At 39.8% G+C, this 27526-nt stretch overlaps 1 protein-coding gene across 3 annotated transcripts in view; it reads right to left on the bottom strand.

The window, feature by feature from the left end:
- Positions 1-27526, bottom strand: part of LTBP1 (latent transforming growth factor beta binding protein 1) — a 192719-nt gene that overhangs the window by 148587 nt on the left and 16606 nt on the right. For all 3 annotated transcript variants that reach the window (XM_034428126.3, XM_087883051.1, XM_034428127.3), the window contains exon 3: positions 15783-16068. In XM_034428126.3, the coding sequence (XP_034284017.2) occupies positions 15783-16068 (286 nt within the window). The remainder of the gene's footprint in view (positions 1-15782; positions 16069-27526) is intronic.

The raw sequence follows: 27526 nt of genomic DNA, 5'->3' as shown, positions 1-27526 counted from the left end.
TCAACTTTAAAAATTACTTCATTAAACTAATACAGGAATAGGATAAAGGAGGTCTCACTGTTTCTCATCTTAAGAAGCCAAATAAATAGATTCGCTATACTAAGTCTCCGTGGCACTAACTGTAACAATATATTTGTTAGAGTTAGGTTTATCACTTGACTCTCCTCCAATAATTAAATGGGGCTTGTTCTTCATATTTGCCCCATAGCAAATATGTCAGATAGGGTGGGCTAAATGAGAGTGGCTGTCCCAATGTCACCCCTGTATTTCCGTGAAGTGAAGGTGGATTTTTTTATCTATTCCTAGTCTGACAATTTGCCTACTACATCTCACCATCTATCATTTTAATGCTAAGAAAGGTCAGCTACCTGGACTGGCAGAAAGATCATTATTGATCTGCAAATCTGTTGTATTTGCTTCATAAAGAAAAGCACAACATAAATGTCTATTTTTAAGAGCAAACATTACACAGGATTATTGCCTATAGCTTTAATCTATTTGTAGTTTATTATAGGCACTACACATACACATGAGCATATTCTGGAAAAAGTGATTATTTCAGCAATGTAAAAACTTTTTTTTACTGTTTCTGTTTCCTACTTTCTCCTTGCAGAATCTTATCACACTTGTATAATATAAAACTGCTTTAGTTGTTGCACAAAGGAAATAGGTCAAGATTATATATTTCAATACCTATATCTGCTTGCCAAGAATGGCTAAACATCAGGCAAAATGAAGGTATTCTCAACATCTTAATTAGATTGAACAACAGAAAATAAATCCATCTACTAACACATCTGTTGAGGAAAACCTCAAAAAATGTCATGTCTATATAGATTACAGCTTGTATCCCCTCCTAGATGAGTCATAAAGTGGTAAGGTTTTTAAAGCCATTTTAGATGAAACCTGTCAAAAAAATTAAATCAGTCCCCTACACACACACACACATACACACGCACACAAAAGCAGGAAGTTCCTCCTTCACCAACATACTTTTGGCATTAAAAAATGTATGTAAATGTTAAGTTAAACTTTTCTATATCGGCCTTCAATACAAAATGTCCATGTCATTTTAATAAAACTAAATATAAATATAAAGCAAGACAGAGACTAAAACGTCAGAGGTCACAACACCTATAAAAACACTAAGCAGGCAAGTCATTTTGGAAACAGAAAATTCCACAGCAAAACACTGCCTAAGAAAGATCCCCTCATTTCGGATGATGGGAACTCACAGTGAAATACCACTGAGCAAAATCCTTCTCAGCTACAAGAAGACTTTCTTCATGCAAGCCTCCACAACAACTAAGGGACCATAGAAGGGACCTTCATCTTCCAGAATTCTCCACAACAGACAAATTGGCTGTGAAATTCTGGGAGCTACAGATGACACAGCTAGAAAATACCCAGGCTAAAGCAGAATATGTTTCCAAAAGCAGAGCACCATTTCTCACAAATAATGGACCAACACTCAACAATTGTGCCTTGTTGCAACTGACTTTTAAGTTTCTAAAGTTCAAGTTATTTCCTCCCCCACCTGTCCATAAATCCTGCTTCAAAGTGGACTACAGTGAACCATTATGTCTTTCAAACAGCTGAAAAGCCTCTCTAGTAAGATACAATGGTGAATGATACTGAAAATCTGTCATAATCACCATCTGTCACCAACTCAAATCAATGGCTTTAAAAACCTTATCTATTAAGTGTACTTTCATTTCAGCAATCTTATTTTTCTACCAAGCCTATAAAATAAAACAGCTTCTTCAGATCTTTTAATACAGTAGTTGGACAAAGCCTCATTCAGGGAATTATGTAACGATGAACAAATAATTCAGACCTAGGTGTTTTTTTAAAAATGCCCTCTTAAGTTTTGTATGTTCCTCATTGTGGTTTGTGTAGTGGGGTGGGGTGCTCCTGGGAGGGATGCGCAAAGTATTCCAGGCGTTTAGATCAAAAATATATTCTTCTAGCAAGATTACTCAAGGTGCGGCAGTCATCCCAGCTAAAGAAGCAGACATCTATACTGTATTGGGTAATAACTGCAATATAGGAAGATGCTGGAAGTGGATGATCAATTGCAAACAATGATAAACCACTTCTTTATTTTACCAAGGAGATTACAAGGTAAAAGCAATTGACAATATAATAATGAATCATGGTCCTCTCGGGTTGGTTGGCATTCATCCTGTTGAGGAATAGCCGAGAATCTTTTGGAATACTAATAGTGTTTATGAGACAGCTAGATTAAAGCCTTTTGGATAACTAGTTGTTACATTACTCTGAAAGAAAAGAAAAGAAAATCTGAAGCTGCAAAGATTGAATTACAGTGGAAACTTGGAGGCTTATAATTAAAAAAGTAAAAAATTACAAAGGAGAAAAACTAATCCGCACCAACATACAACCAAATATACATCCAGCAGAGGCTCAATTGTTATTCTGTCCCAGGTCCTGGAAGAATAGACAGTCTTTAATAGCTTCCTAAACATCATCAGGATGGGACCCATCTGGATCTCCAGAGACTAAGCACTATGATAGAGAAGACTGCCCAGGTTCCACAAGACAACACTACTCAACTGATGGGCATGTACATAATGCCTGGTCACACTAGACAAGCAGAAAGAACCAGGGATTAATAGTTCCTCAAATAATCAAGTCCATAGCACAAAGAGCTTTGTAAAGATGACCAGCACCTAAAAGCTGCATTTTGTTACTTGAGCATAAGAAAGTATGTCCACCACTGCCCATGCTGTTGCATTCTGACCAGCTATAGCTTCCAAATGGCTGTCCAGTGTAGCTTCAGCTACACAGTCAGCGTTGTCAGGAGTCACGACCACTGCCCCTTAAAGAAAAAGCCCATGAGTGGGAGGAACCTATGGTTCCGTGGTCCCGCATACATTTAGATTTTGCTGGCCCTTTCCATGAGCAGATGTTCTTAGTGGTCGTAGATGCGTATTCGAAATGGGTGGAATTGGTGCTAATGCACTCCACCACATCCGACCCTGTCATAAGGGTTTTGCACGCACTTTTTGCCACACATGGGTTGCCCAACCTTCTGGTGTCGGATAATGGTCCTCAACTGACGGTATCAGTATTCGAGCTGTTTCTGGCAAGGCTGGGCATTCGGCATTGCCTCATCTCGCCTTACCACCCAGCGGCTAATGGCCTTGTGGAAAGGGCTGTTCGCTCAGCAAAGGACGCACTTGGCCGTATGGGTCCGGGTGCGTGGCTGGAGCGTTTGGTTGAGTATATGATAGTGCAGCACACGACACCCTGCCCGGTCACAAACCGGAGCCCCGCAGAGTTACTTATGGGCCGGCGTTTACGGACCGTTTTGGATCACTTGCATCCTCTATATGCCCCTAGTAAACCTCTGGACTCCCATAGTACAACCAGACCCTTCGGGGTGGGGGATTCAGTTTATGCCAGGAATTATGGGGGTTCCCCGTTGTGGATTCCCGGATGGGTGATAGATGTAACCGGGCCGTGTTCTTATAAAATAGATATGGGTCAAGGTAGAGTCTGGCGTCGGCACCAGGATCAAATCAGGGCTAGGAAGGTGCCGCCTACCGAGCTTAGTGAACAGACGGACAGGGGTATGGATAGGGTTGAGCCGGGATTTGGGGACACCAATAACGAACCGTGCAATCCAACACCTACCAGTAGCAGAGGGGCAGTTCGAGAATACTCACCCAGGGTACAGGAAGACAGTCCAGGGCCGGCGCATGTTGATCCAGTTGAAGATTGGTCTGTGGAAAGTCCTAGGGGTAGGAATGTCCCTGTCCAGCCAGAACACAACATAAAGTATGCTATAGTAATCCATTTATGAGCTTTCTAAGGTGTGAATGACTGTTTGAAGGCCCACCTGGTCCAACTAAAGGTACAAGTGGCACACTAGAAGTACTTATGCAATAGCCCTCTTGCCTATAGCTATTACCAGCTCTTTGAACAGGAGCTGTGAGTCCAATATAACCCCCCAAGCATGTACTTGGAAAAGTTCAACACAGTAAAAAATGAATGAATCAATTATACATGGCATCTTAGGCATCAGCAAATTGAAAGAGATCGGAATTGGATACTTTCAGTCAGAAAAATCACACTATTTACTTATCAGGCCCCAAAAAACATATAATAGTACCAGGGGAATATTGCAAAGATGGTACTTAAGCACAAGGAAGTCAACAATTACTAATGTATATTAATTACATTTTGCAAACAAGTCTTTAATATGGTAATCATCCAAATTTATGCTCCAATCTCTGATGCAGAAGAAGAGGAGGCATACTAGAATTTATTATATCAATGTATGTAGCAGCCCATTTCCAAGGCAGTCAGCACAGGATTAAATCCAATAAGAGCAAAAACATAAATAAATGTAGTAATACAATATTAGCATAATGGACTATGAGGACACTATAATCCAAATCATACAATCACATTTTGGACAAGAAAGGGGAAAAAACCACTGACAACCTCATTCAATTTGCAGGCCCTAGACCCATGATGGGGAACCTATGGCATGCGTGCCAGAAGTGGCACGCAGAGCCATCTCTCCGGGCACGCCAGCCGTCACCTGTTGCTCTTCCTGGTTCTGGCGTGCATGTGTGGGAACACCAGAAACCAGAAGAGTAGCTCCATGGCGTGCATGCTCATGCTGGGAAGCTGAGTTTTTGGTTTCTGGTGCACGCATGCGCGCCGGCCAGCTGGAAACCGGAAGACCAGGTGACAGGCACACATACACACACTGGAAACCAGAAGCTCAGCTTTCCAGTGTGTGCATGCACACCAGGGAGCTGCTCTTTCAGTTTCTGGTGTTCCCCCCTGCATGTGCGCACGCTCCTGTTTCGGCACTTGGTGACGAAAAGGTTCGCCAACTCTGCCCTAGACATTCTAGGACTATGAAATGTTGACAGGTTTGGAGTTGAATAAATTAGAATACATTGCTGGCTCTCAGATGTCTTATGCAACCTTACATATAGCTGATTTCTAATTCAAACTTCAATTATATCAGCATACCATTTAGAAAGTTTATTTTTTCCATATTTTTCCATGAAGTCCCCCTGAAGAACTGTACTAAGAGTAATAAAGCCAAAGCAATATTAGTCCTTCCATCTGTTACTGAAAGTAAAATAGCTGCTTTCTACACATCTCTGCTTCAGGTTTCACAAGTTTAGTTAATCTTCTATCCAGAAATACACAAGTTTTTACCTTCCACATATGCTACCCAATTTACTGCCCAGTAAGTATATTATAAATCGTCACTACAACAAACTTATACAGCAGCATGACCCCTTGGGGACAAATCTATTGTATAAGAATGTGGTCATTAGTTTGTGGACAGCCAGAGATAGTTGATGGTGAATGCATCCATTAACTCTACTCTTGGCATTTTGTTTCATTTTCACAGTAAACAACTAAATCAGAGAAAACATGAAACAGCCATTTAGCATAGGGGGTCTTGCAATGAATATGGCAAAATACATGGCATTCATAGCCCAAAATAGATGATGTATAATTAAAGGGCTGGTTCTGGATTATACATCATGCTCCTTTCGTTGCTGAACAATGATTATTATCTCCTCATAATGGTACATCATGACCAGAATTCATTTAAAAAGTATTAAAATACAGTACACTGAAACAGTCCTGCTGAAAAATATTGGAAAAAGGAATCTTACATCACCATTAGTGAAAAGGAGTTTAACAATCCTGGAGTGGCCCTGGTATATACACATGGACTATAGTACTATTTTTAAAAAGTAAGAACGTGTCTTGGGATATTAAATAGGATTAAGCCCTTTATTTTCAAAACACCAAGGCCCTAATGAACAAAAGGGCAGTAAAGCAAGGCTAACTATTTCTAAAGTGAACATAGCTCTCATTATATGAGGTTATCTAATCCAGCTCAGGCAATCCAGATGGCAACAAGAGCTTAAAAATTGATTTTATGTATATATAAAAATAATTTACTATTTTGCACATGTGTAAGAATATTCCTTCAAACAGAACTACAGATCATAAAGTGTAGATATACAAAATGTGGGGAAATACATGTGAGATGAGATCAGCTCTATTTTTTTATTTTTTAAAGAAAATCAAAGATATCAAAGATATCAAAAGATATCAAAGAACTAGCTTCCCAAGTACAATCTCTTTGCCCATGAAATGGCATTCTCATTTTTAAAGAGAGTCAATTCATACCCAGAACTAATTAATGTCCAACTACAACCATGAAACGTACAACAAGAAGACTTTCAACATAGATTTTTGAATTAGTGACAGCTGAATTAGTAGGAGGTCCATGAAACAAAGCAAATTCAGGAGATTCAATGAAAAAAATGTGCATTAAATGAGATAATGTGCCTATTTTATCATTTGATAATCCAAAAAAACCAAAAAAAAACCAAACAAACAATCTGCACTATACACTAGAAAAAAAGCACATATTTTTTTTGTCAACAGATCTGACCAAATATGGTAGGATATCTGGCTCATTGTTAAGTTCTGCAAACTTCATTTCACAAACAATTTTCTGAACCAAATCCTATTTCTACACATTCCTGCAGATTATTCCATATACAGTATTATGTGAAAACAAAGCCAGATACCATGTAAAACATACGCTGCTGACATTTAAAAAAACAGTAAGTGAAAGCATCTTGAAAATAAAAAGATGCTTTGAGCATAAAAATCTAAAAATCCTAACAATACTCTGTACAGAATTTTGTATTATTCCTTCAATGAGAAATTTACAACAGAATACAGGTCACACAGTTGGGCATTCATTTAAAGTTCAGGCTAGCTCAGTGTTTTCCATATGAAAGAAAAAGAATGAATAGGAGTATTGTACTAAATTCTCGAATATGTTCTTTATTTTGATAGTTAAAATTTGTCAGTACATATAAAAAAAAACCTAAGTGCTTATATGCTAACTAAAATCACTAGACAACTGTTTACAAAAACATTGATCAAGACATTTAAAACGAAACAATGACATGGATTTCAGCTATATTACATTGCATATTACACAGGATATTAGATCAGATATAAAATCCTTTGTGAGTCATCCCTAATTTAAAACACTGGGACTATTATTGAAAGGAGAAAACCACAGTAACATTCATAAGAAGTCAAACAACTTGGCAAAAATTATATAGTAACTTTCAGCAATTTGCCCCTTTCAGCATCAAAAAGAAGGTTTTCCTTTGAACTTCATTTATAGTGCAAGAAACATTTAGCAGGCATTCCCTACAAAGCCCACCAAAGCTAAAATAAAAATGAACTTGACAGTTATTATTGCTTCTCAACTGGCAGAGGACTTCCCAACACTTTATTGTGAAAAATCAATAGCAGCTTGTTTTAACCATTAATTTATTTGATTTCAATCACATACAATTGATATATATTCTATTTTTATTATGTTTATTAATTTCCCTTTCCTTTTATTAAAAATTATAAGGTATAATATTCCATAAACGTTGTGATTCACCAAACTTGATACAAAACATGGTCATTGCTTCAAAAAGCTTTTGCATAGAAACCCCACACAGTCCATTTTCTAGATTCCACATAAACCAAGATTAGTAGACTCCCACAATGCAACACAGGCTAAAAACCTTCCCTAGTTTTGTAAGAGCCTCAAGTTGGATCCAAGTCTTTAAATCTGTCACAATTTGTTTTTGGACAGATCTCAACATGCAAAAAGCAGTTTCAATCGCTCTTCTCTGTAAGTCACATTGGTGATGCCAGGTAAGACCCTTTTTAATACCATAGTTCTTGTAGGAAGAAATAATTAATGACAGCTGTTCATCATCTAATCCTTGGGCTGCCCAATGGATAAAGAAGTTTCAAATTCACAGCTCTGTTTCACCTCCATGCACTCAGCAAACTGTCCCCACAGGTATTCACAGGTATAACCGAAGCCTCAGGAATAGAGTTCTTCATAACTTCTTTGTCTCTTAGATGGCCTTCCAAGCGACTTTGGATATTTTTCCTTGTTCTAATGGGAAATTAATATTCCAATTTTTATATATTGCTATTTACTGTATCTCAAATGAAATTCACTATTGAATATAACTTTAAATTAAAATTTAAAAATTCTTTTTTTCTCTTAGGCTTTAGGCTTGTATGGTTGGAGTCCCTTGTAGGGTATATGTATGTTGCTGTTGGCCAGATTTGCCAACATTACTGCAAATACTATTAAATTGGGGACAGCTGCTATATACAAAGAAAAAGTTAGGAATTGGACTGGACTGAAGCAAAGAAGAGGGGGGTAAGTGGAATCTGGAGGTTCCACAGGGATAGGGAGAAGCAAAAAAAAAAAAGGCATATTTGCAAGGGAAACAGCTACGGTATGTACATGACATAAACAAAAGATGAATGGATGGGCTAGGGAAACAGAAAAGAAATATGTTTCTATATGGTGCTAAATATTTCCATCCAAAAAAAATAAAATATTTGCCCAGACAAATCCCCAAAAAATAAAATATTGCCCGGGTTGGATCAAAAGGATACAGCTGAACACTACAGCTTTCTCTTTCATTGTGTAGCTTTCTACAAAACTATTTCTTAGATATTGAGAATGTTTTAAAAGCTTATTTCAAATTTCATTCCACTTTTTGATCAATGGGTGAGTAACATAAAATTAATGAATTAGTCAAAAGGAAAACTAAGAGTGGTTTCTACACAGGCTATTTGTGTTACTCCAGAATGCTCCCTAGAGCAGGGGTCCGCAACTTTGGCAACTTTACAACTTGTGGACTTCAACTTCCAGAATTCCTCAGCCAGCATGCGCTCTCAATGCGCTCTCTAGAGCTCTCTATTCTCATGATCTGTGTACAACTGAACGAATGTATTTCTGCAATAACTACAAAAAAAAAAAGTGTTTCCATTTGCAGCAATGAGGTCCTGCAGAACGTGCACACTGTCTCTCTTCCCACCCACTTCCCACCCATTGCACTTTCAATTCACCTAGCATTCGATGCACAGGTCCTTAAAGGGGAAAGGTGCCTTGGCAGCTTCACAGGTCATACTTCACAGGAACTGTTTAGATAGCTTTTGCATATCATCAAGCACTATATCCTGCTGGTTTCACTTTCAAATGCAACAGGATTTAAGTCGGACTGGTTGGTCTCTTTGCAGATTCTTGCATCTGTTTCCTTGGTGATAGACAGGGAAAAGAAGCTGAGGGAAAATTGACAAGAATTCTGCCTCCCACCCCTTTTCTTTTATGGAAGTCATCCAGCTGCAAAGAGCGCCAGGCTGTTGATTGGAAAGGGTTTTTTTTCCCCAAGTGGCTCTGTTTTATGCATGGCTTAGGATGATGGGATTTTTGTTCTTTCAGAACCACCTCTTCTCCTCTAAGGCAACTTTTACTATTCTGACCCTGGTGTCTGTCTGTAAGCCTACTTTAGAATTTACACTCCTCCCAATTCCAGCCACTTCAATGTGTCACTATGGTTACAGCTGCTGAGAAGAACTTGCATAAGTACCAACAGCATACTGCCTTTCACCATCACAGGTAAAAATAGGTTTTTAAATGCAACGAAGGAAGGGTAGCTTGGTGGTTTTGAAGCTATTCTTTGACAATAATCGCTTAGGGCTTTGGCTCATTCCTTGCCTTTTTCTTGCTTTCCAAGATCTACATTGGTAAAGATGACGGCATTAGTTGGCTTCAAAAGAGTTTGCAGGGATTCAAGAATGGAAAAAGTGTCGTGTGTAAATTCTCCAAAAAAAAAAGAAAGAAAGAAAGAAAGAAAGAAAAAAAATCTCTGCAGCCTAGAGCCTAAGACCATGCTAAGTAGGGCATCAGAAGAAACTTTTCATCCAGAACAAACGAAATAATCAGCTGCTTAAAGGTCAAATGAAACTTTTCTCAGAAGCAGAAATATACAAGGATGACACCAATCGAACAAGCCATATTTGGGGCATACCACATACCTCCAGGACCCCACCTGTCAAAGATTAGAAGGCAAGCTTATGAGAAACCACTTTGCTAATGATCTCAGTCAGCTGCAGGACACGATCATTTAGTAGGAAAGAAGTCTTTGATATGTCACTTACAGCTCAAAATATTACTCCAATTTCTTAGAAACCAATTGGGTACCCTGTAAAATATGCCAGAGTAGCTCTCGGCTAATCAGGGATAAATAAGCTTCTTATGACTAAGGGGTCACATTAATATTTAGGGGGGGCAGGGACACAAAGGGTTGCAGGTGAGAGCACTGAGAATGTTTATTATAGTTTTCATCTGTTCTCCAGCTCAAAATAGCACAAAAAATGTGCCATCCCTTTTCAGTATAGAAGCATTGTCCCTGATCATGTGCCTTGTTACCCTCCCAGATAAACCACAGAAAATGCGACAAGCTGAACTACTGTAATTCTACTTTACTGTAAGGCTATATTGCAGAATCTTGCAAGTCTGAAGGCACAAACTTCCCACTTCTACTTTTAACTTCTTGATTCATTAAGATGGATATTTCCTAAGTTTCCTTCTCTGGCCATTAAGTGACCGTGGGCTCCTGCCTCTTTTGACTGATAGTTTTCTGGGCAGCATTTCCCCAGGGAAGGTTATTCATACATTCTATTATAGAACCTTGCAGACATAGAATTATTCTTTTTGGTCCATTCATTCTTGGATCCAGCTTTGGGCATTTATGAATGACATGGAAGAAACCTTCTCAGATCAATTCATTGAATTACAATCAGATTTGCTCACAGAACTGTCCTACAGGAAGAACCAGAGAAGCGATATTGACAAGTGCCATCTTTCCTCGTAACTGTTATTTTTCCCTAGGAAAGGGTTTAAGCCAATATTTCCTTCTTTTCATTTCCTTCAGCTAACCATTTTGTTTGTGGCAAGTGAAGTGTGATAAATTGGGAACTGGTTTCTCATAGGATACCTTCACAACTAGGGAAGACGTATATGACACAGCCCCATGACACAAATTAAACTGAACAGTATTTGGCAGATACTTACTCATTTGCAATGTACTGGCTATATTAGTAATATTTTTGTTAAATCCAGTCTAGAAACAATAATTTATGCATTTATTCATATTTATTTTACCCTCTGGAAATAGAAAAAGCCTATCTACTCAAAATTCCAAATCAGCAAAAAAGAGGTCAATCAAATTCTTTCTGCCAAGAAATGACATTTTGCAGAGAACTCAAATAAACCTCTTGAAATTCTGGCTATCTGTAGTTTGAAAATAAATACAAGGAAAAGTGAAGTTTGCCACCTACTGCCGAACAGCATAACAGTAAAAACACTGTATTAGCTTTCTTTATATTTTCAAAAGTCTAGATATGATTTATCCTTTCAATGAATATTATATATTTTCAATTACTAGACACAATATACTTTCCATTTTTTTCTTTTCTCCTTACAAATACATTAAGATAATATTATTTCAATTCACCGGGCCAAAAGAAACACTATTAACTAAAAAGAGTATCATATGAACACTGCATAATACATGTGATAGGATTACAATAAAGTTTATTATAGCATACAGCCTAGCAAGGAATCCCTTTGAAAAGAGGCCAACAATGTCATGTGTTCAAAAAAAATTGTCTGCCATCAAATTGGAAACAACAGAATAATAAAACAATAGTTCAGTTTCACATAAAGTTGAATACGACTGTTTTTGCATTTTCAATTAAAGGGATCAAAGAGGTTATGCTAAGCAGAGAGCTCTATAGGCAAGCATACAACAATCTTGTGTCTAGAAGCTTATATGTCTCAGTGGACAAAAGAGTGTTTAGTGGTGTTTCAGAGTTCTTTCTTGCAAATGTCTACAATTCAAGATAAAAGACAGGGTTCTCTGAGGCTTTCTTTAAAAATAGCAATTTTGATTTCTGAACATTTGAAAAGGGGCTCAGTTTTCACAAGTTATTATTGAAAAGCTGGGAAGAACCCCTTATTCTATTTTAGCCATGCAGATTAAAGGTAACCTGAACTTCAATACTCTGAATTTATTTGAATGAGAACTCTTCAAGCAGTGCTGACTGAATCCCTTTTTGCATTCTTTCCACATTTTGAATCTCAAATTCCTTGTGTCCCGCTTATGAATACACACACTAACTTCTGATCAGTTTAAGTAGTGTTCACGAGACCAGTAAGCGATCAAGTAAAATTATCAGATATACTCAGCTAAAGTACAGAATGAGTCAGCTAAGTCACATAAAAGGGGTTTCAACTCAGCCTTGCATAGGTTGGCAATTTAGGTTTCCACAATCAATTCAAACTGATTCTCATCCGTCCATCCTGCTAGGCCACAGTATCGGGCCCAGAGATTCGACAAATGGGGAATGGTACACGCGGGGGGAAAAGAAAAAACAGTTTTCACTTAATTTTGTTCTTTCTCAACCGTCCTTTAGGAGACTGAGGGACTTTACAATAGACGGCACAGGATGGGGGAATAGCTTAGGACAGTGATGTCAAATCTTTTAGACCGAGTGCCCAAACTGTGTGCACACGCATGCCCAAAGGTGTATGTGCACGAACGCAGACATGTGCGCATGTGCAGACATGCATGCGCATATGCGCAGCAGAGATCCGATGACCAGCTGGCCGGAGGGAGGCGGGCATCCCAACACCGGCAGCACAGCAAAAGATAAGATCTTTTAATTTAGTGAGCTTCTGTTTCGTCATTTGCAGGGAAACAGAAGCTCACAAAAGAAACCCCACGGAGATCTGACCTGGGGTAACGGTGCGTGTGCCAGCAGAGAGGGCTCTGTGTGCCACCTCTGGCACGTGTGCCATAGGTTTGCCATCACAGGCTTAGGAGAATATAAAATAAGGACATTGCCCCAAATCACATCCTGTTCCATAAACATGAGCTCTCTCATTTGTGGAAACACTACTTAAATCCGGTTACATTATCTAAATGAGTTTTTCTCAATCTTGGGAATTGTAAGATGTGTGGACTTCAACTCCCAGAATTCTCCATTCAGTTACCAAGCTACTCTAAAGGTATGTAGGCTATAGGATGTCATTAGGAAACCATTCAGTTATGAAAGGACTGAAAGGGCAGGCATGTAGAACTGTAACTCACATCAATTCCATACTGTATAGCAGCCGGGGATAATAGAAAATTAGAATCCAACATCTGAATGCCACATGTTGCCTATTCATAATCTAACCGAAGTTTCACAAAAGACATAAAACATTTAACTATAAATGCAAACCTATTTACATATTTTCAACTTTTAAATTTGTATATACAATAATAGGGACTGTAATAACTAAACAATCTACACAGAAGAAACACTATGATTTATATATAAAGCACTACTTTGTATATACAAACTTTTACCATTTTTTTAAAGCAATTTCCTCCAATTATGCTGTTGTACATGCTGATAACAGCATGTACAAAGAGATATTTTTAACATAGGAAGATGAAACTGAACAAGCACATAAATTAATTGTCCTAGAGACAGTATTAATTCTGACTTTAAAACTTAGTAAGATTACTTTTGACAATGACCAATCAATCATGTCCTTTTCATTGCTGTACTTTCCCCCCCCAAATACTGTTATTCTTGCTTTTAAAAATCTACTGCAGGTCCCTTCCCTTAAATTTTGCCATCAAGGCAAATTCTGGTCCCAATTATGATCGTTAGTAGATGACTGTCTGTAGCAGAGATGGGCTGCTGCCAGTTCGGACAGGTTAGCCCAAACTGGTTGTTGAGATTCTGTGCAGTTCGGAGAACCAGCAAATCGGACCACCGGCTGGCCCCGCCCCCACCCATTTTGGGGGCTGTTTTTTGGGGGCCATTTTTCTGGCCAAAATCAGCCTGAAAAACGGTCAAAATCGGCCTGAAAATCAGCCTGAAAACAGCCGAAAATACAGCCTGAAAAATGGCCTGAAAATGGCCCAAAAATGCTGGCTGTGAGAGGAAGAGCAGCCAGGTGAGCCAATCCAGGGGTGTCCTGGATCCTCTTGTCCCAGAAGCAGCAATCTCGCACTCTTTCCCTCTCTGCTATTAGCCCCCTTCTTCACACGGGATCGCCCAGCAATAGAGACAGAAAGGGAGAAGGGGTGGCATTTCTGTGTGCTCCTGTTTCTGTGTGGCACTCTCCCCTCAATGCTAGTGGCCACCATTGCCCCCTTCTGTTTATGTTTGTTTTATGTTTTATTAGATTTCTCCCTCTCCGTCTCTGCTGCTGGGCAATCCTGTGCGAAGAAGGAGGCTAGCAGAGGGGAGAGTACAAGGTTGCTGCTTCTGGGATGAGGGGACCTGGGAAGCATCTGAGTCCAGCTTACCCAGCTTCTCTTCTTCTCGCAACCAGCTTTCCCAGTCTAGCTTGACACAGTCTCTTTCTCTCTCACAAACACACATGCACACACGCACACACACAAACAGGTTTGATCTTTTTTTCCTTCTGCCCCCCTGCCCCACCCCCCACTAGAGACTCCTGGATTCCTTCCCCAACCCTGCCCATCCCATACAGGTACCACCCACACAAGTGACGTAGAGTCACATGACCCCCACCATTTCATTGAAAAACCATGATAACACATTTGGCATATTACATCATCTGGAGTAAGGATAAGATGATAAAAGACCACATTAAGAATTCTTTTAAATTGCAACGTGGTGTGATGTAGACTCCAGAAGTAAAAATTTAAAAACAACTTAAGTGTTGGTGAGTTCAAAAGAAGTTAGAAATTCTGTTCACCTTCAAGTACAAACCTGCATTTAAAAAGTGGGTCTCTAGTATGGCCAGTTGTCAGTCCTTATTTTCTGTTCCAGTCTTTCCTGAAGGAGTTGTAGATGACAATAATTTTCTTAAAGGCCTTAACCTCCTTTCCTTGTTCTATATCTATGGCAAAATCACTGGCAGAAGACATTTTAACTTTCTTCTGAAGCAATGTTGGTTGCTTTAAGATGACTGACGAAAAATACCTTAGTTATAAAAGGCTGATATAGCTCAGATTGCTTTTGGGGTGGAAGAGGTGTACATGGGCATCAGGGGTGGGTTCTTACCTTTACTACCGGTTCGCAACAGGATCGCGAAGCTTCTGCGCATGCACAGATCACCGATGATGACATCCAGGGTGGTGGGCGGGGCCTCCCGCCAGTTTTACTACCGGTTCTTGCGAACCAATCCGAACCGGGGGCAACTCACCACTGATGTGCATCTATATCTAGGTCTAGGTCTATATAAACTATCTATAAATGAGGAATTCATTTACATATTTGTATACAAGCATGCTGAAGAATATGGGTGACTATTGATCTAGACAATATTTTCTTTTTGAGATTCCTCAGCAACATTTATATCAATGAATTTATAAGAATCCACTTTATTTTTATTATAGCAGACACTTCATTCAAGGTCCTACTCCTGATTTTCCAGCTCTCAAGGCAACCAAATTTGAATCCAACTATTGGTGCTATTATACAAAACTGTGCTGCGCTCTCTCAGTGCCATGGCTACTGTCACTGATGGTCCACAAAATGTCACCAGACCAAATTCCTTGATACCATTCAACAAGTTTTCAAAGGCACTTATCCCACCAACATTACCTTTCATTGATGTAATATAGAAAAAGAATCAGACCTTTTCTTTTTTAAAAAATGTCACGACCTTTAATTATAGAAAAATGTTGGCCTTATGAAAATGCTCAAAAGTGTAGAGAAAGTTCTCTATGTAACAGTCTATGAAGGAAGTTGAGGACACCCATAAATTTGCCTTATAAGCTACCATCCCATGTAGCTCATAAAGCAAATTTAAAACATGTTCACATGCATACAGTAATGAAAAGGCTTACTGTGGCTGTGCCTGCTGAGATAACCCAGGAGGTTTCTGCTTGAGTGTGAATGTCATCTGAGCCATGGGATTCGATTTCTGCTGGACCTGCACCTTCTTTGAAAACATCTGTTGAACTGACCGCTGAGGGATAGGCCAGGGTGGAGCAGCCGGACTTGATCCTCCAGGTGAAACAGTTTCTTGCTTGGTGGCATCCTCACAGACACTTCCTTTTGTACCTGGCTTACAGACACACAACTGGGGTCGTAGACACATCCCTCCATTCTGGCATGGTGGTGAACAGTTAGCTAAGCGGGGGGAAAGAGACAAGTGAATAGAAAGATAAAATATGTTTGTTTTACAAAATCTTCAAGCAAAATCAACTCTTTGGGATTAAATTCTATACAGCGCAAACAGATCCCATACATGAAGTCATTGAAGTCCTTGCTGAATAGCAGACACAAATATTATATTTAAAGGTAAAGGTTCCCCTCGCAAATATGTGCTAGTTGTTCCCGACTCTAGGGGGCGGTGCTCATCTCTGTTTCAAAGCCGAAAAGCCAGAGCAAAGACGTCTCCGTGGTCATGTGGCCAGCATGACTAAATGCCAAAGGTGCAGGGAACGAAATAGGTGGTCCCTATTTTTCTACTTGCATTTTTTATGTGCTTTCAAACTGCTAGATTGGCAGAAGATGGGACAAGTAACGGGAGTTCACCCCATTACACGGCACTAGGGATTCGAACTGTTGAGCTGCCGATCAACAAGCTCAGTGTTTTAGCCACTGAGCCTGTCAGGGTGGCAATTAATCCCATTATGCTTTTGGGTAATTGCACCTTGATTAGAGAATGGATTGTGACTATTTCCTTGAAGTATACTTTAAGAAAATAAACCCGAAGATATATTTTCTAAGAAAAACTCATTTATTTGTTATAAAGAAAATAAAACATCTTACTAGCTAATTAATTACATCTTGGCAAAGCTTTCCCGGCCACCTCTCCTGGCCGGAGAACAAAAAAAGAATAGAAGCAAGTGAAGGAATGTGGACATGTGCAGTTAGTTTACTGATAAGAACTTGGCAAGCTACGGTAAGTCTTAGAGTTCAAAAATAAGAGCTCATCTGGTAAATACAAAAACGCAGTGACAGAGTCATCACGTCCCTTAATATTATACTTACAATTGTACAAAATAGGCAGAATTTACAACTCCAGATTCTCAACTGGAGTTATCTGAAGAGTTAAATCTGGTGGAAGCTATTATTATGACTATCAAATTAAGATTGATAGACTTAATTTGAATTCTTCACCCTGAATTTCTTCAGGGTGAAAATAAAAACCAGATTTCCCCAACCTGCTGCTACCTGGTTACAGCCATGGGAGTTAAAGAAATTGAGCTTTATAGCTGAAGGGCACTAACTGGAGAAAGGCTGATGTAGGTTGTTTGTTACCAGCAAATCTACAAATCTGTCTTCATCAGCTACTTGGTTTATATACCATGACACAAATACTCAACCTTTATGGCACATTTTTTTTATAAAAGCCACCCTCACTTTTGTCAAATCAATCAAATCAGTAGGTGTACAGTTTTTTGTGGTGGGGAGGGAGAGGGAAACATATGGAACATTTAGAACACGCTGCAAGCAAAATATATCCAATTCACAAACTGATAGCTGTGAGATCTAGCCAGTTATAAAACTCTGGTTTACCCAAACACATGCAAATTCCTATATTTTGCCTCGTCCCTTCAAGATGATCACTACCAATCAATTAGGGAGAATTTCTGGCAACAGGGACACTGAATAGAGAAGTAATCTTCATTACAGGATTTCAAATGAAAGTTGGGAGTCATTCATCAGGGAGATTTAGTAGGATTTGGTAGCTTCCAACACATGCATTCTACGATCCCTGCTTTTTTAATATCTTTTTCTAGGCAGGTAGACCAACTCATGCAATGCACTGGATGGCAGCTACCCACTTTCATTTTCTAAAAAGTGTATGTGATCCATTTGAGGCATGCCAGTACCTACTTCCTTTTTGACTAAAATATCCAGACTTTGAAGGTACTAAGCAAGATTTCTGTGGTGGTACGTAATGTATTTTCTCCCAAAAGCTGATGCTTCTGACAACTATAGAAGAGAAAGGCTTGTAAACTCAAAGGAGGCTGCAAATTTCTCTCTGATTGTTTTCAGATATATGGAAGTGTTTTCATAGATCACCACAGTAGCCTGTTTGCCTTAAGTGTAGAGGAATATAACAACTTGGGCAAGTTTCAAGACTATGAGATGTCAAGACAAATCAACCACAAAATGTAAATCTGTAGGAACTTACTAGACATGAATTATGGTCTTCTAGTAATCAATAATGCCAACCATATGAGGATAAATAAACCAAAAAAAGAAAGTAGTCAATAACTTTAGCCTACTTCAATTAACAGCAATGCTAACTATACAGATTTTATATACAACAGATGTACCTTTTTTAAAAAAGCCAACAATGCAACACTGCTGTGCAAGAAACACATTTTGAGAAAGAAAACTTATTTGTTAATTATTTTAAAAGATACCACTTGAGAGTTGCACTTTATTTCTCTTTGGGTAAATTTTTTGCTGAGTACTATGGAAAAGGACCGACACAGAAGTGCTTCATATGTTTTACATACTTGTTTTGTCCTCAAACAAAAAGAATACACCCTCTGATACACATCAGTTGCATTTCTCACTTTCAAATCTGCTCCATACTGTAAAAGTGAATTTGGCAAGCTGTTTCTAACTGGATTAAGAACTCATTGTTATTTCCAATTATCCAATTGCTTTCAGTTCTCCAATGAATGCAAAACAGAACCACCATGTTCTTCTGGGCTCAGGGGACCTTTAATTGCATATAATACACAACAAGGAACTGACAGACGAAAAGCCTGATACTTAACCATAATGATTAGTTTAGGTGAGAATGATTGAGTAGTTGAGACAGATTTCCTACAGGCTTCGTAAAAGCTTCTGCTGGTTAAGCACACAAGAACACTGGCAAAGCAACCGGTCATGCATGATTTCAAGCCACCATCAGATTTCTTAGCACAGCATAACTTACTTCTGCTTAGTCTACAAACATAAACTGGCATTGGTCAACTGAACGCAATGAGCAGATCCAGCTCTTCCATTAGAGCAGATAATTGTCAATAGCATACCTTGGCTATCACCTGTAGCCAGATTATTATTATTAGTTAGCTAAAAAACTTTGGAATCTCACCCTTTTGTATATATCAGGCCTCTAAAACACTGGCACTTCTATCTTCTGGCTTTAAAATATAGAACAAGACACAGCATGCTTAATTCACCTATTAGGAAAACACCCTTGAGTCAAATAGTTTTTATGCAATTGCTGGCAATAGTGAGAAAAGGCTGTTTTGTGTCACCAGAACCATTTCTAGCTGCTTTCTACTGAAACCACAATAACAAACAATACCAAATTGTTCAAAGACAAAATATCAGGCTTTACTTCTAATTCAAAGTAAAAATTTAACCTTTAAATAACATTTTATTTTTTATTGTTTTAAATATCCAGCACAATGTGATGTTATACTCAGTGAATGAAGTTCAGTGGGATTGGGCTCTATATCTACCGTGCCCTAAGAACGAAATCCTCCTGAATTTTGCAGGCATTACATGCAAGGAATTAAGCATAGAATCCTACCGCTATTACGGAAGTGAGAGTTTGTATGAAGGCTGGGAAAATAATGTAAGGGAGAGTAGACCTAAACAATCAAGAAGCAGAAGGCAAGTCCATTGGCAGTTTATGTCATAAACAGCAACTCAATCCAGGTGGAATTCATAGAGACTCTGCTTTATGAAACTCACTATAGATGAGAGTAGGAAATCCTGAAGTTTCCAGGATTCTGTATTTACCTTAGTATATACTCAGCAAGCTGCCTGGGAGATGAAGTTCACATATCTTAAAGTTGCCAAGTATGAAAAAGACAGTTCTACATTAAATATTCCTGACTAAAATACATCATGTTCTTATTTCATTGGCCTTGCCCAAATACATGGGGCTTGAAACCTGCCATCAAATCCCACAATTTTCTTTAAACCCAAAATATTTTAATATCAAATTAAAATGCAGTATGCTGTTTGTCACTTACATGTTCCAAAAAGACCCTATGAAACTTCACACAGGCCCCAGATAGAATACAAGTAAGTAATATTTGCAGAATTAGGGGAAAACACAACCAATTAACCTTTATTAACCTTTTTAACTCTTAACCTTTCGTTAAGCTTTCCTCTGTTGTTCTGAATAATTTTGCCTCCCTAGATTCCCACCCTACCTGACCTCATTTTTATGTTAATTTTCTAAATTAAAACATAAAAAGCTGAGATGCTGCAAGGCAAAAAGCCCTGATCAGGCTTTAGCATTATCTTATTTTATAAAAAATCCCAGCATTTCATTAAGAGAGCCCATAGCTTTCTTAGAATGGTTTTGCCTCCTCAGAAAGAAAACTAAATAAGCTGGGAGATGCAGATAACATCTTACTTGCCTAGAGGAAATGAAAAGAATAACATCAACAGTTTGACTTCAGGTAAAGGGGTATTTTGTAACTAATTGTGGTCTTGTGAGAGCATGTTGTAGAACTCCTGCAACATGCTTTCAAAATTCCAAGTGTGTCCAAACTGTTTCCTATCCTCAAAGTACAGCATTTGGAGGAAATTATTTATGCTAGCAAAATACATCATTAGGGTATTCTAGGATGCTCAGTTCTCTCTGAAAAATTTCCAGCATTGTACTCCATGGTCATTGATGATCAGTCCGCAAGTTAAATTATCTGACGAATGACCAGTATGGGGATTGTCTCGGTTTTATTACAGAATAGAATAAAATTCTTTATTGGACACACAAGGAATTTGTCTCCGGTGCATATGCTCTCAGTGTACATACTAGCAACAAGTGATAAATCATGATCGTAATTTTCATAAAATACATTTATTATAAATCATAAGATACAACACTTAGTGATAGTCATAGGATACTGAATAAGCAATCAACATAAATCATAATAGGATACTAAATAAAAACAATCAACATAAATCATAAGATACAAACAACAAAGTTATAGTCATAAGAAGCTAAAAAAATACAGTAGGTAATAGGAAAGATGAGAAGGATAGCAATAGCAATTGCACTTAGACTTTACAGTGTTTTACAGCCCTCTCTAAGCAGTTTACAGAGTCAGCATATTGCCCCCAGCAATCTGGCTCCTCATTTTACCAACCTCAGAAGGATGGAAGGCTGAGTCAACTTTGAGCCTGTGAGACTCGAACTGCCAAACTGCAGGCAGTTGGCAGTCAGCAGAAGTAGCCTGCAGTACTGCATTCTAATCACTTTGTCAGCACAGTAATACAGCCTACTAGGTAGTTTGATATTCTAGGGCCATGATGGTGAACCTGTGGCATGCAGAACCCTCTCTGTGGGCACGCACTCCATTGCACCAGCCCAGCTCCAATCGTGTTTCTCCATCGCGTTTCACTCAATCAATTCCAACTTCCTGCGAAAGAAAAAGATCTCGCAAAGTTGGAATTGAGTGAGCTTTTTCAGTCGCACGCTTCACAATGGGGGAGACGGGGTCCCGTCTTCCTCCTGAAGACCATTATGATGCAGAGCCACAATGCGACCCCTGTGGCTCTTTCACCCCTCTGCTGCGGCTCCCTATAACTCTGTCACAGGAGAGGGATAAAAGAGCTGTCACGGCGGTGGCGATGGGTGGAACCTTAGTGTGGGAGTGAAGAGCCCCTACAATTGCCTTTGCACGGCAATAGCATTCCACGTTCATTGCAGTACATGTGCTGTTGCCGCCAGCAAAGAGGGCTGGGAGACAACAGCGGGGAAAGATCTTACGGGGTGGGGGACCAACCCTGGCTTTCCTCCTTCCTCGACAGCAGGGCCAAGAGAAAGAAGGGGGCGGCATGGGGAAGCCGAGTGCTGAGCACAAAAGCCCAGCGGAGGGGTGGCTGGCCCAACAGAAGTGCTCCCATTGGCAAATTGGACAGTGGAGAGGCCTGGCCCAGCTCTCGCAGTGGGACACTGTTTGGTACCTCCAGATGCGAGCTACCGCATTTGAAATGTGCCGCGCCTTTGAAGAAACTGGGCAGCAATAGTTGGGGCCGTGGGGGGGGCAGCAGAGGCGTCAGGGCTGCACCCTCTCTCCTCCGCAAGCCGGGTCTGGAGGAGCATGGAGAGTTGTGGGCTGAGCGCCATAAGTTCAGAAGCAGGGGTGAAATGCTCCCAGTTTGGACTGGATTGCCCGATCCGGTAGCGATGGCGCGGGTGGTTCGGAGAACTGGTAGCAAAAATCCCTGCACACACACCCCCCCATGTCCAGCTGAGCCGCATGATCATCAGAGGCTTTTTTTTTTTTACTTTTAAAAGCATTTTTTCTACAACCTCTTCTGACAAAAAAATGTTTTTTGAAAAATACCTCTCTGCCAATCAGGCAACTCAGCTGGAATTATCAGAGAGGTATTTTTTAAAAAGCCTCTCTGACGACCCCAGCTGAGTTGCCTGATTGGCAAAGGCTTTTCAAAGCATTAGAAAAAATGCTTTGAAAAGTTAAAAAAAAAAAGTTGGCCAAGCCCACCCAGTCACATTACCCCCCCCCCACCAAGCCACGCCCACAGAACCATTAGTAACAAATTTTACATTTCACCCCTGGTCAGAAGGCGCATTCCCACGTCACCCCAACATGTGTTTCCAGCATGCACTCACCTGTTCTGAAGTGGGATTGAGTGGGGGGTAGGGGGAAGGGAGCAGGGAGAAGGGGAGGGGGCTTCTAGGAGGAGAAGCCCGGCTGGCTTTCCTTTTGGCGGGGGGCGGGGGGAAGACCCAATAAAAATCCAATTTCCCCCAATAAATGGGGAAAATAAAGATCCAGCAGTCCAGAGTCCAAAAAGGGTGGGTGGGGTCTGTTTGTTGGAGGATCAATCAGTTGAAATCTGTGTGAAATCTGTGTGGGAGGCTATTCAGAGAGGGATCTGCCTGGGTCTCTCCCTTAGATTCCCCCCTTCTGGCTTTCTTCCCCAGCCTCGTTTTAAGGAAAGGGGGAAGCAAGGTGAGACAATACTAGCTAAAACGCTGCGAGTGGGGAGTTAGCGTTAGGGTTTATTAAAGATGGGGGTGGGGAAAATATGCCATTCCTTTCCCTAGGACCCAGGGAAACCAGAATAAAAATAATAGGGGTGTGTGTGAGAGAGAGAGAGAGAGAGAAAAAAATAACAGCCCGGGATAGCTTCAGCCACAAACAACAACTGCTGTTATTTTTGCTGTGAGCTTCTAAGCTACACAGAATTCTTTAATAAATACTAACAATAACGAACCATAATATACAGGATTAAAGGAAGAAAGGTGAAATCAGAGGAAGGAGGGAGGGAGGGAGGGAGGGAGGGAGGGAGGGAGGGAGGGAGGAAGGAAGGAAGGAAGGGTGAAATCAGAGGAGAAGGAAGGAAGGAAGGAAGGAAGGAAGGAAGGAAGGAAGGAAGGAAGGAAGGAAGGAAGGAAGGAAGGAAAGGAAAGGAAAGGAAAGGAAGGAAGGAGGATGTGATGGCCCTCCAGAGGCTATTGCACTACATTCCCATCATTCCTGAGTTGTGCTGTTAAAGAAATCCAGTGCCACTAGGGAGAAGTGAAATTCCTCACAAAACCTCATTATTCAGGTTAAATTGCCATGTTGGGACATTGTGATAAATAAGTGGGTTTTGGGTTGCAGTTTGGGCCCTCAGTCCCTAAAAGGCTCACCATCACTGTTCTAGGGCAAAGGACAGTGTTGTGGGAGTTAGTTGTTTAGCAGAGGGATGGTATGGGGGAAAAACTGTTCTTGTATCTAGTTGTTTTGCCGTGAAATGCCCTGTAGTGTCGTCTTGAGAGAAGTGTTGAAACAGTTTATGACCAGGATGTGTGGGGTCTGTTGATATTTTCACAAATGCTATAATTTTTGTTGTTTTGTTTTTTAATTATTACAGTAGTTGGGATATTCAAGATGCACTGGTGGAACGAATTGGATGGACCACTGTTACATCAGATCTTCTTTCTCCTTATGGTATGGCTTCTCTCTCTTCAATGAAACAACTTTACATTAGAAATGTGAAAAAAAAGAAGGAAATACGTAATTGTAAAGAAATAAATGAATGAACTTTACATGAGACCCAGGGCTGATACAAGCAGTTTTCTTCTCAGTGCTGCTTAACAGTTATCTGCTTATTCTGATTTGGGCTCAGTGGCCTTAGTGAGTTGGGGAAATGGTTCTGTTTTATTTCTACCCAAACAGAAGACACTGGCTAATCTCTTCCATACTGCTGTCAAGAAAATGACATATCCAGATGGTTATCAGAAGTAAGGTTTGATAAGAGGAATTGACTAGTTTATGTGGATTTTACCCTTGCTCAAGCTAAGCATGCACATTCTACTAAATTAGTTGCAACACTCTCACCTTCAACCCTAACTCCCAAGTTAGGGTTGACAGAAACGTATCAGGGGAACCTATTTTGTATAATGCCTGCTGATGCATTTCTTATGATTACAAATTACTATTTCTAGTAATTAAGATTATCTAAAGTCAATGTTCTTTCATGCTAAGACAAGGAAGGATGCAATGCCAATAAGTATTCATTAGAAATCAAGGTATACAAGTTTCTAAGCAACTTTCAGACAGGAAGGCAAGTTCTCTAACGAAACAAAGCAGCCGTCAGTGAATAGAACTTTCCACATTTAGAAAACTGAACTCGGATAAAGGTGATCCATTTGCATTAATCTTACATTCTTTCATTTAACTAGACCAGGAGTCTGCAACCTTAAACACTCAAAGAGCCATTTGGACCCATTTCCCACAGAAAAGAAAACACCGGGAGCCACAAAACCTGGGTAGGCGTGGCCAACTCAACATCACTCACTTCCACCAGTCACATGACACCCCCCCTAGCCACACCTACCCAGCAGGTCATTAGGGCAGAGAACCAGTTGTTAAAAAACACTGGGAAGCACAAACCCCTTTTGACATCTCTCTCCCTCCTTCTCCCTTCTCTCTCTGTATCTCTCTCTCTCTCTCCCTGTCTCTCTTTATTTGCCCCGGCCGCTTATCAATCCCCCGTCCTTGCCCTTATCTTCTCAGGCCAGGTGAGGAGTGACTGGGAGGGGAGGGTGAGGAGGGGGGGCAGCCAGTGGTGGGATTACCTGACAGGAGCCACAGCAGAGGGCCCAAAGAGCCGCATGCGGCTCTGGAACCGTAGGTTGCTGACACCCGAACTAGACAAATCTGTTCTTGAGTAAATCCTAAGAAATGGGTGGTCGTACTCCTTCACTTCTGAAAAAATTAATGGGAATTATCAAAAGATACTAAGGAGGCAAGAAAGGAAGCTACTTTGCCTGGCATCTTGTTTATCATTCATAGACTGCATACACATGCATGCAATAATTTCTTTCTCATTTCAATATTTTCCATGAGCAGGGACCACTAAACTAGGGGATTATTTTAAAAATTAGTATTTTATCTGAATCAGGATTCCATCTTTCTCTTCTCAAGCAAGCCAGAAAGTGTAACTTTGATTTGCAAATTTCTTCTGTATAAGAAACTCAACCAGCTAGGATTCCCAATTCAGAGGAGAAATTAAGGCTTTGTGAATGATAAAACAGCGCTCACCCTAAGTTTAATTGACTATGTTTATTTATTTGATTTTTAAACCCCCCTCCCTTTATTTCACTTTATAAATAAGTCAAGGCAGCAAACATACTAATACTCCCCTTCCTCCTCCTGTTTGCCCCAGAACAACAACGCTGTCACTATGTAACTTGTGGCTCCTTAGGAATTGTGCAGTGCACCCTCGAAGATTAAAGCAGTTATGCATGGCCTCCTGAAGAACTGGAAATCACAGCTGTTGCTCTCAGTGGCATTCGGATGCCACAACGTGGGATGGTATATGGGTGATTCCAAAGAGTTATGCTAGCTTAAAAACCTCAGTGAACCTATCCTGTTATGCACATTACAAAACAGTTAATGTAGCCATTGGTATCTTATGGTCCCCAATACCCCTTAGCGGTCAAAGTTCTCAGTTACAAAACAAGCAGAGAGCTTCCATGCCTCAGAATGAGATCTGAATCCTTTCATGCATGGGAAGGAATGCAATAACACAGAATTATGTTACATCTTAAAAACAATACTTTATACCTTAAAACAGCTTTGCTGGCTGAGGAACTCTGGGAGTTGAAGTCCACAAATCTTAAAGTTGCCAAGTGTGGAGACCCCTGCCTTAGAACTACATCTGACACAGATTTCAACTCAAACAGGAAACTATTTCTAGACTGTAACCAATGCATGGGTTAGTACAGCCCAAATTTGAGTTTATATATGCATAGAGTTTTACAAGTTATTTAAACCAGAATAGCTTCTTAGTAATATGAATCAAGCTTATTATAACGTATGACATTATTCAGCGATTTATATTATGTTAACATGATTCCTGATACCCATTTCTAGTTGACTTTGAATGTGATTAAATATATGCAATATGCTTAACTGGGTAAGATAATTTATATGAATTTTTAAATCCCTGGTTTATTCAGTTGAATTATAATCCTTTCATGGTTTTTCTTGTATGTATTTAAATGTTTTATTTAATGAGTTCAATCAAAAATAGTGTTCTATCTGTAGCCTAAATAAAACTAATCTCGTAAAAAAAAATTTAAAGTTTGAAGTAAATTAACTGGCCTAATAAATTAAATATTTGCTAGAGGTGTTTGAAAAATAAGATTATAGTTAATGCTGGTTAGGTAAAGATTCTGTGGAAGACATCAAGCTGAAAATGCTTTTTTTCCCCCCCATAACTGTCCTGGGCACATTTGGAAGAACAGATATAGTACAAAGTTACTCATAAAGTGTTAGATTAGATAGCATGCCACGGCTTCACAGGATGACACACAGGCCCAGAGATTGTTCCATAAGTAAAAGTAAAGTCTATATTCCAATGTCATTAATGACCCACCCAAAGAATCTTTAATCTATATTTTTAATGGAGGAGGAAGAAGGTGAAAAGACCTACTTCATACAATACAATTATTATTTTAAATTTGTTATGGCTGACACTTCTGCAGACGTTGGATGGGTTATGATATCCAAGGAAACAGTAAAAACATAAAACAGCATAGACAGCCCAGACTAGAGCCCACCATAACAGTTGGCCTAATCAACACACTAACCACAGGCCCACCAGCAGAGCCAGATCTTCAAGGCTTTCTGCATCCCATCAAGAGAGGGCCCCACTTGAATCTTGGGAGTGGGGAGAAATTCTTTTTCAGAGGGGAGGGCCACAACAGAAAAGGTATGCTTCCTTGGTCCCATAAGATGACCACAGTTAATAGAGAGGCCTGGAGCACATGCACTCTGCCAGAACATACCAAGTGGACAGAAACCATAATCCGTGATCCGTCAAACAATCAGGCCCTATACCATAAAGGACTTTATGGTGACAACCAACACCTTGAACTGTACCTGGAAGCCAACTGGCAGTCAATGCTGCTTGTTTCGCAATGGAAATATCTAGACATAATGTAAAATGAACATTACTGCTCATACCACTAAATTTTGAACCAGTTGCTATAGCTTCCAGAGCTCTTCTTCAAGGTCAACCCTGTGTAGAGCACATTGCAATGATCCAGTCGGGAGGAGACCAGACAGTGAATAACTATCTGAACAGTCTATATGAAGGCGACAGCTAAGTTCTGAAAAATGGAAACCGA

Source organism: Pantherophis guttatus, chromosome 1 (genome assembly GCF_059756535.1).
Source record: "Pantherophis guttatus breed Tessera chromosome 1, ASM5975653v1, whole genome shotgun sequence".
NCBI lineage: Eukaryota > Metazoa > Chordata > Lepidosauria > Squamata > Colubridae > Pantherophis > Pantherophis guttatus.
Note: the sequence above shows the minus strand (reverse complement) of the source record. Positions and strands in the feature narration are given on the sequence as shown.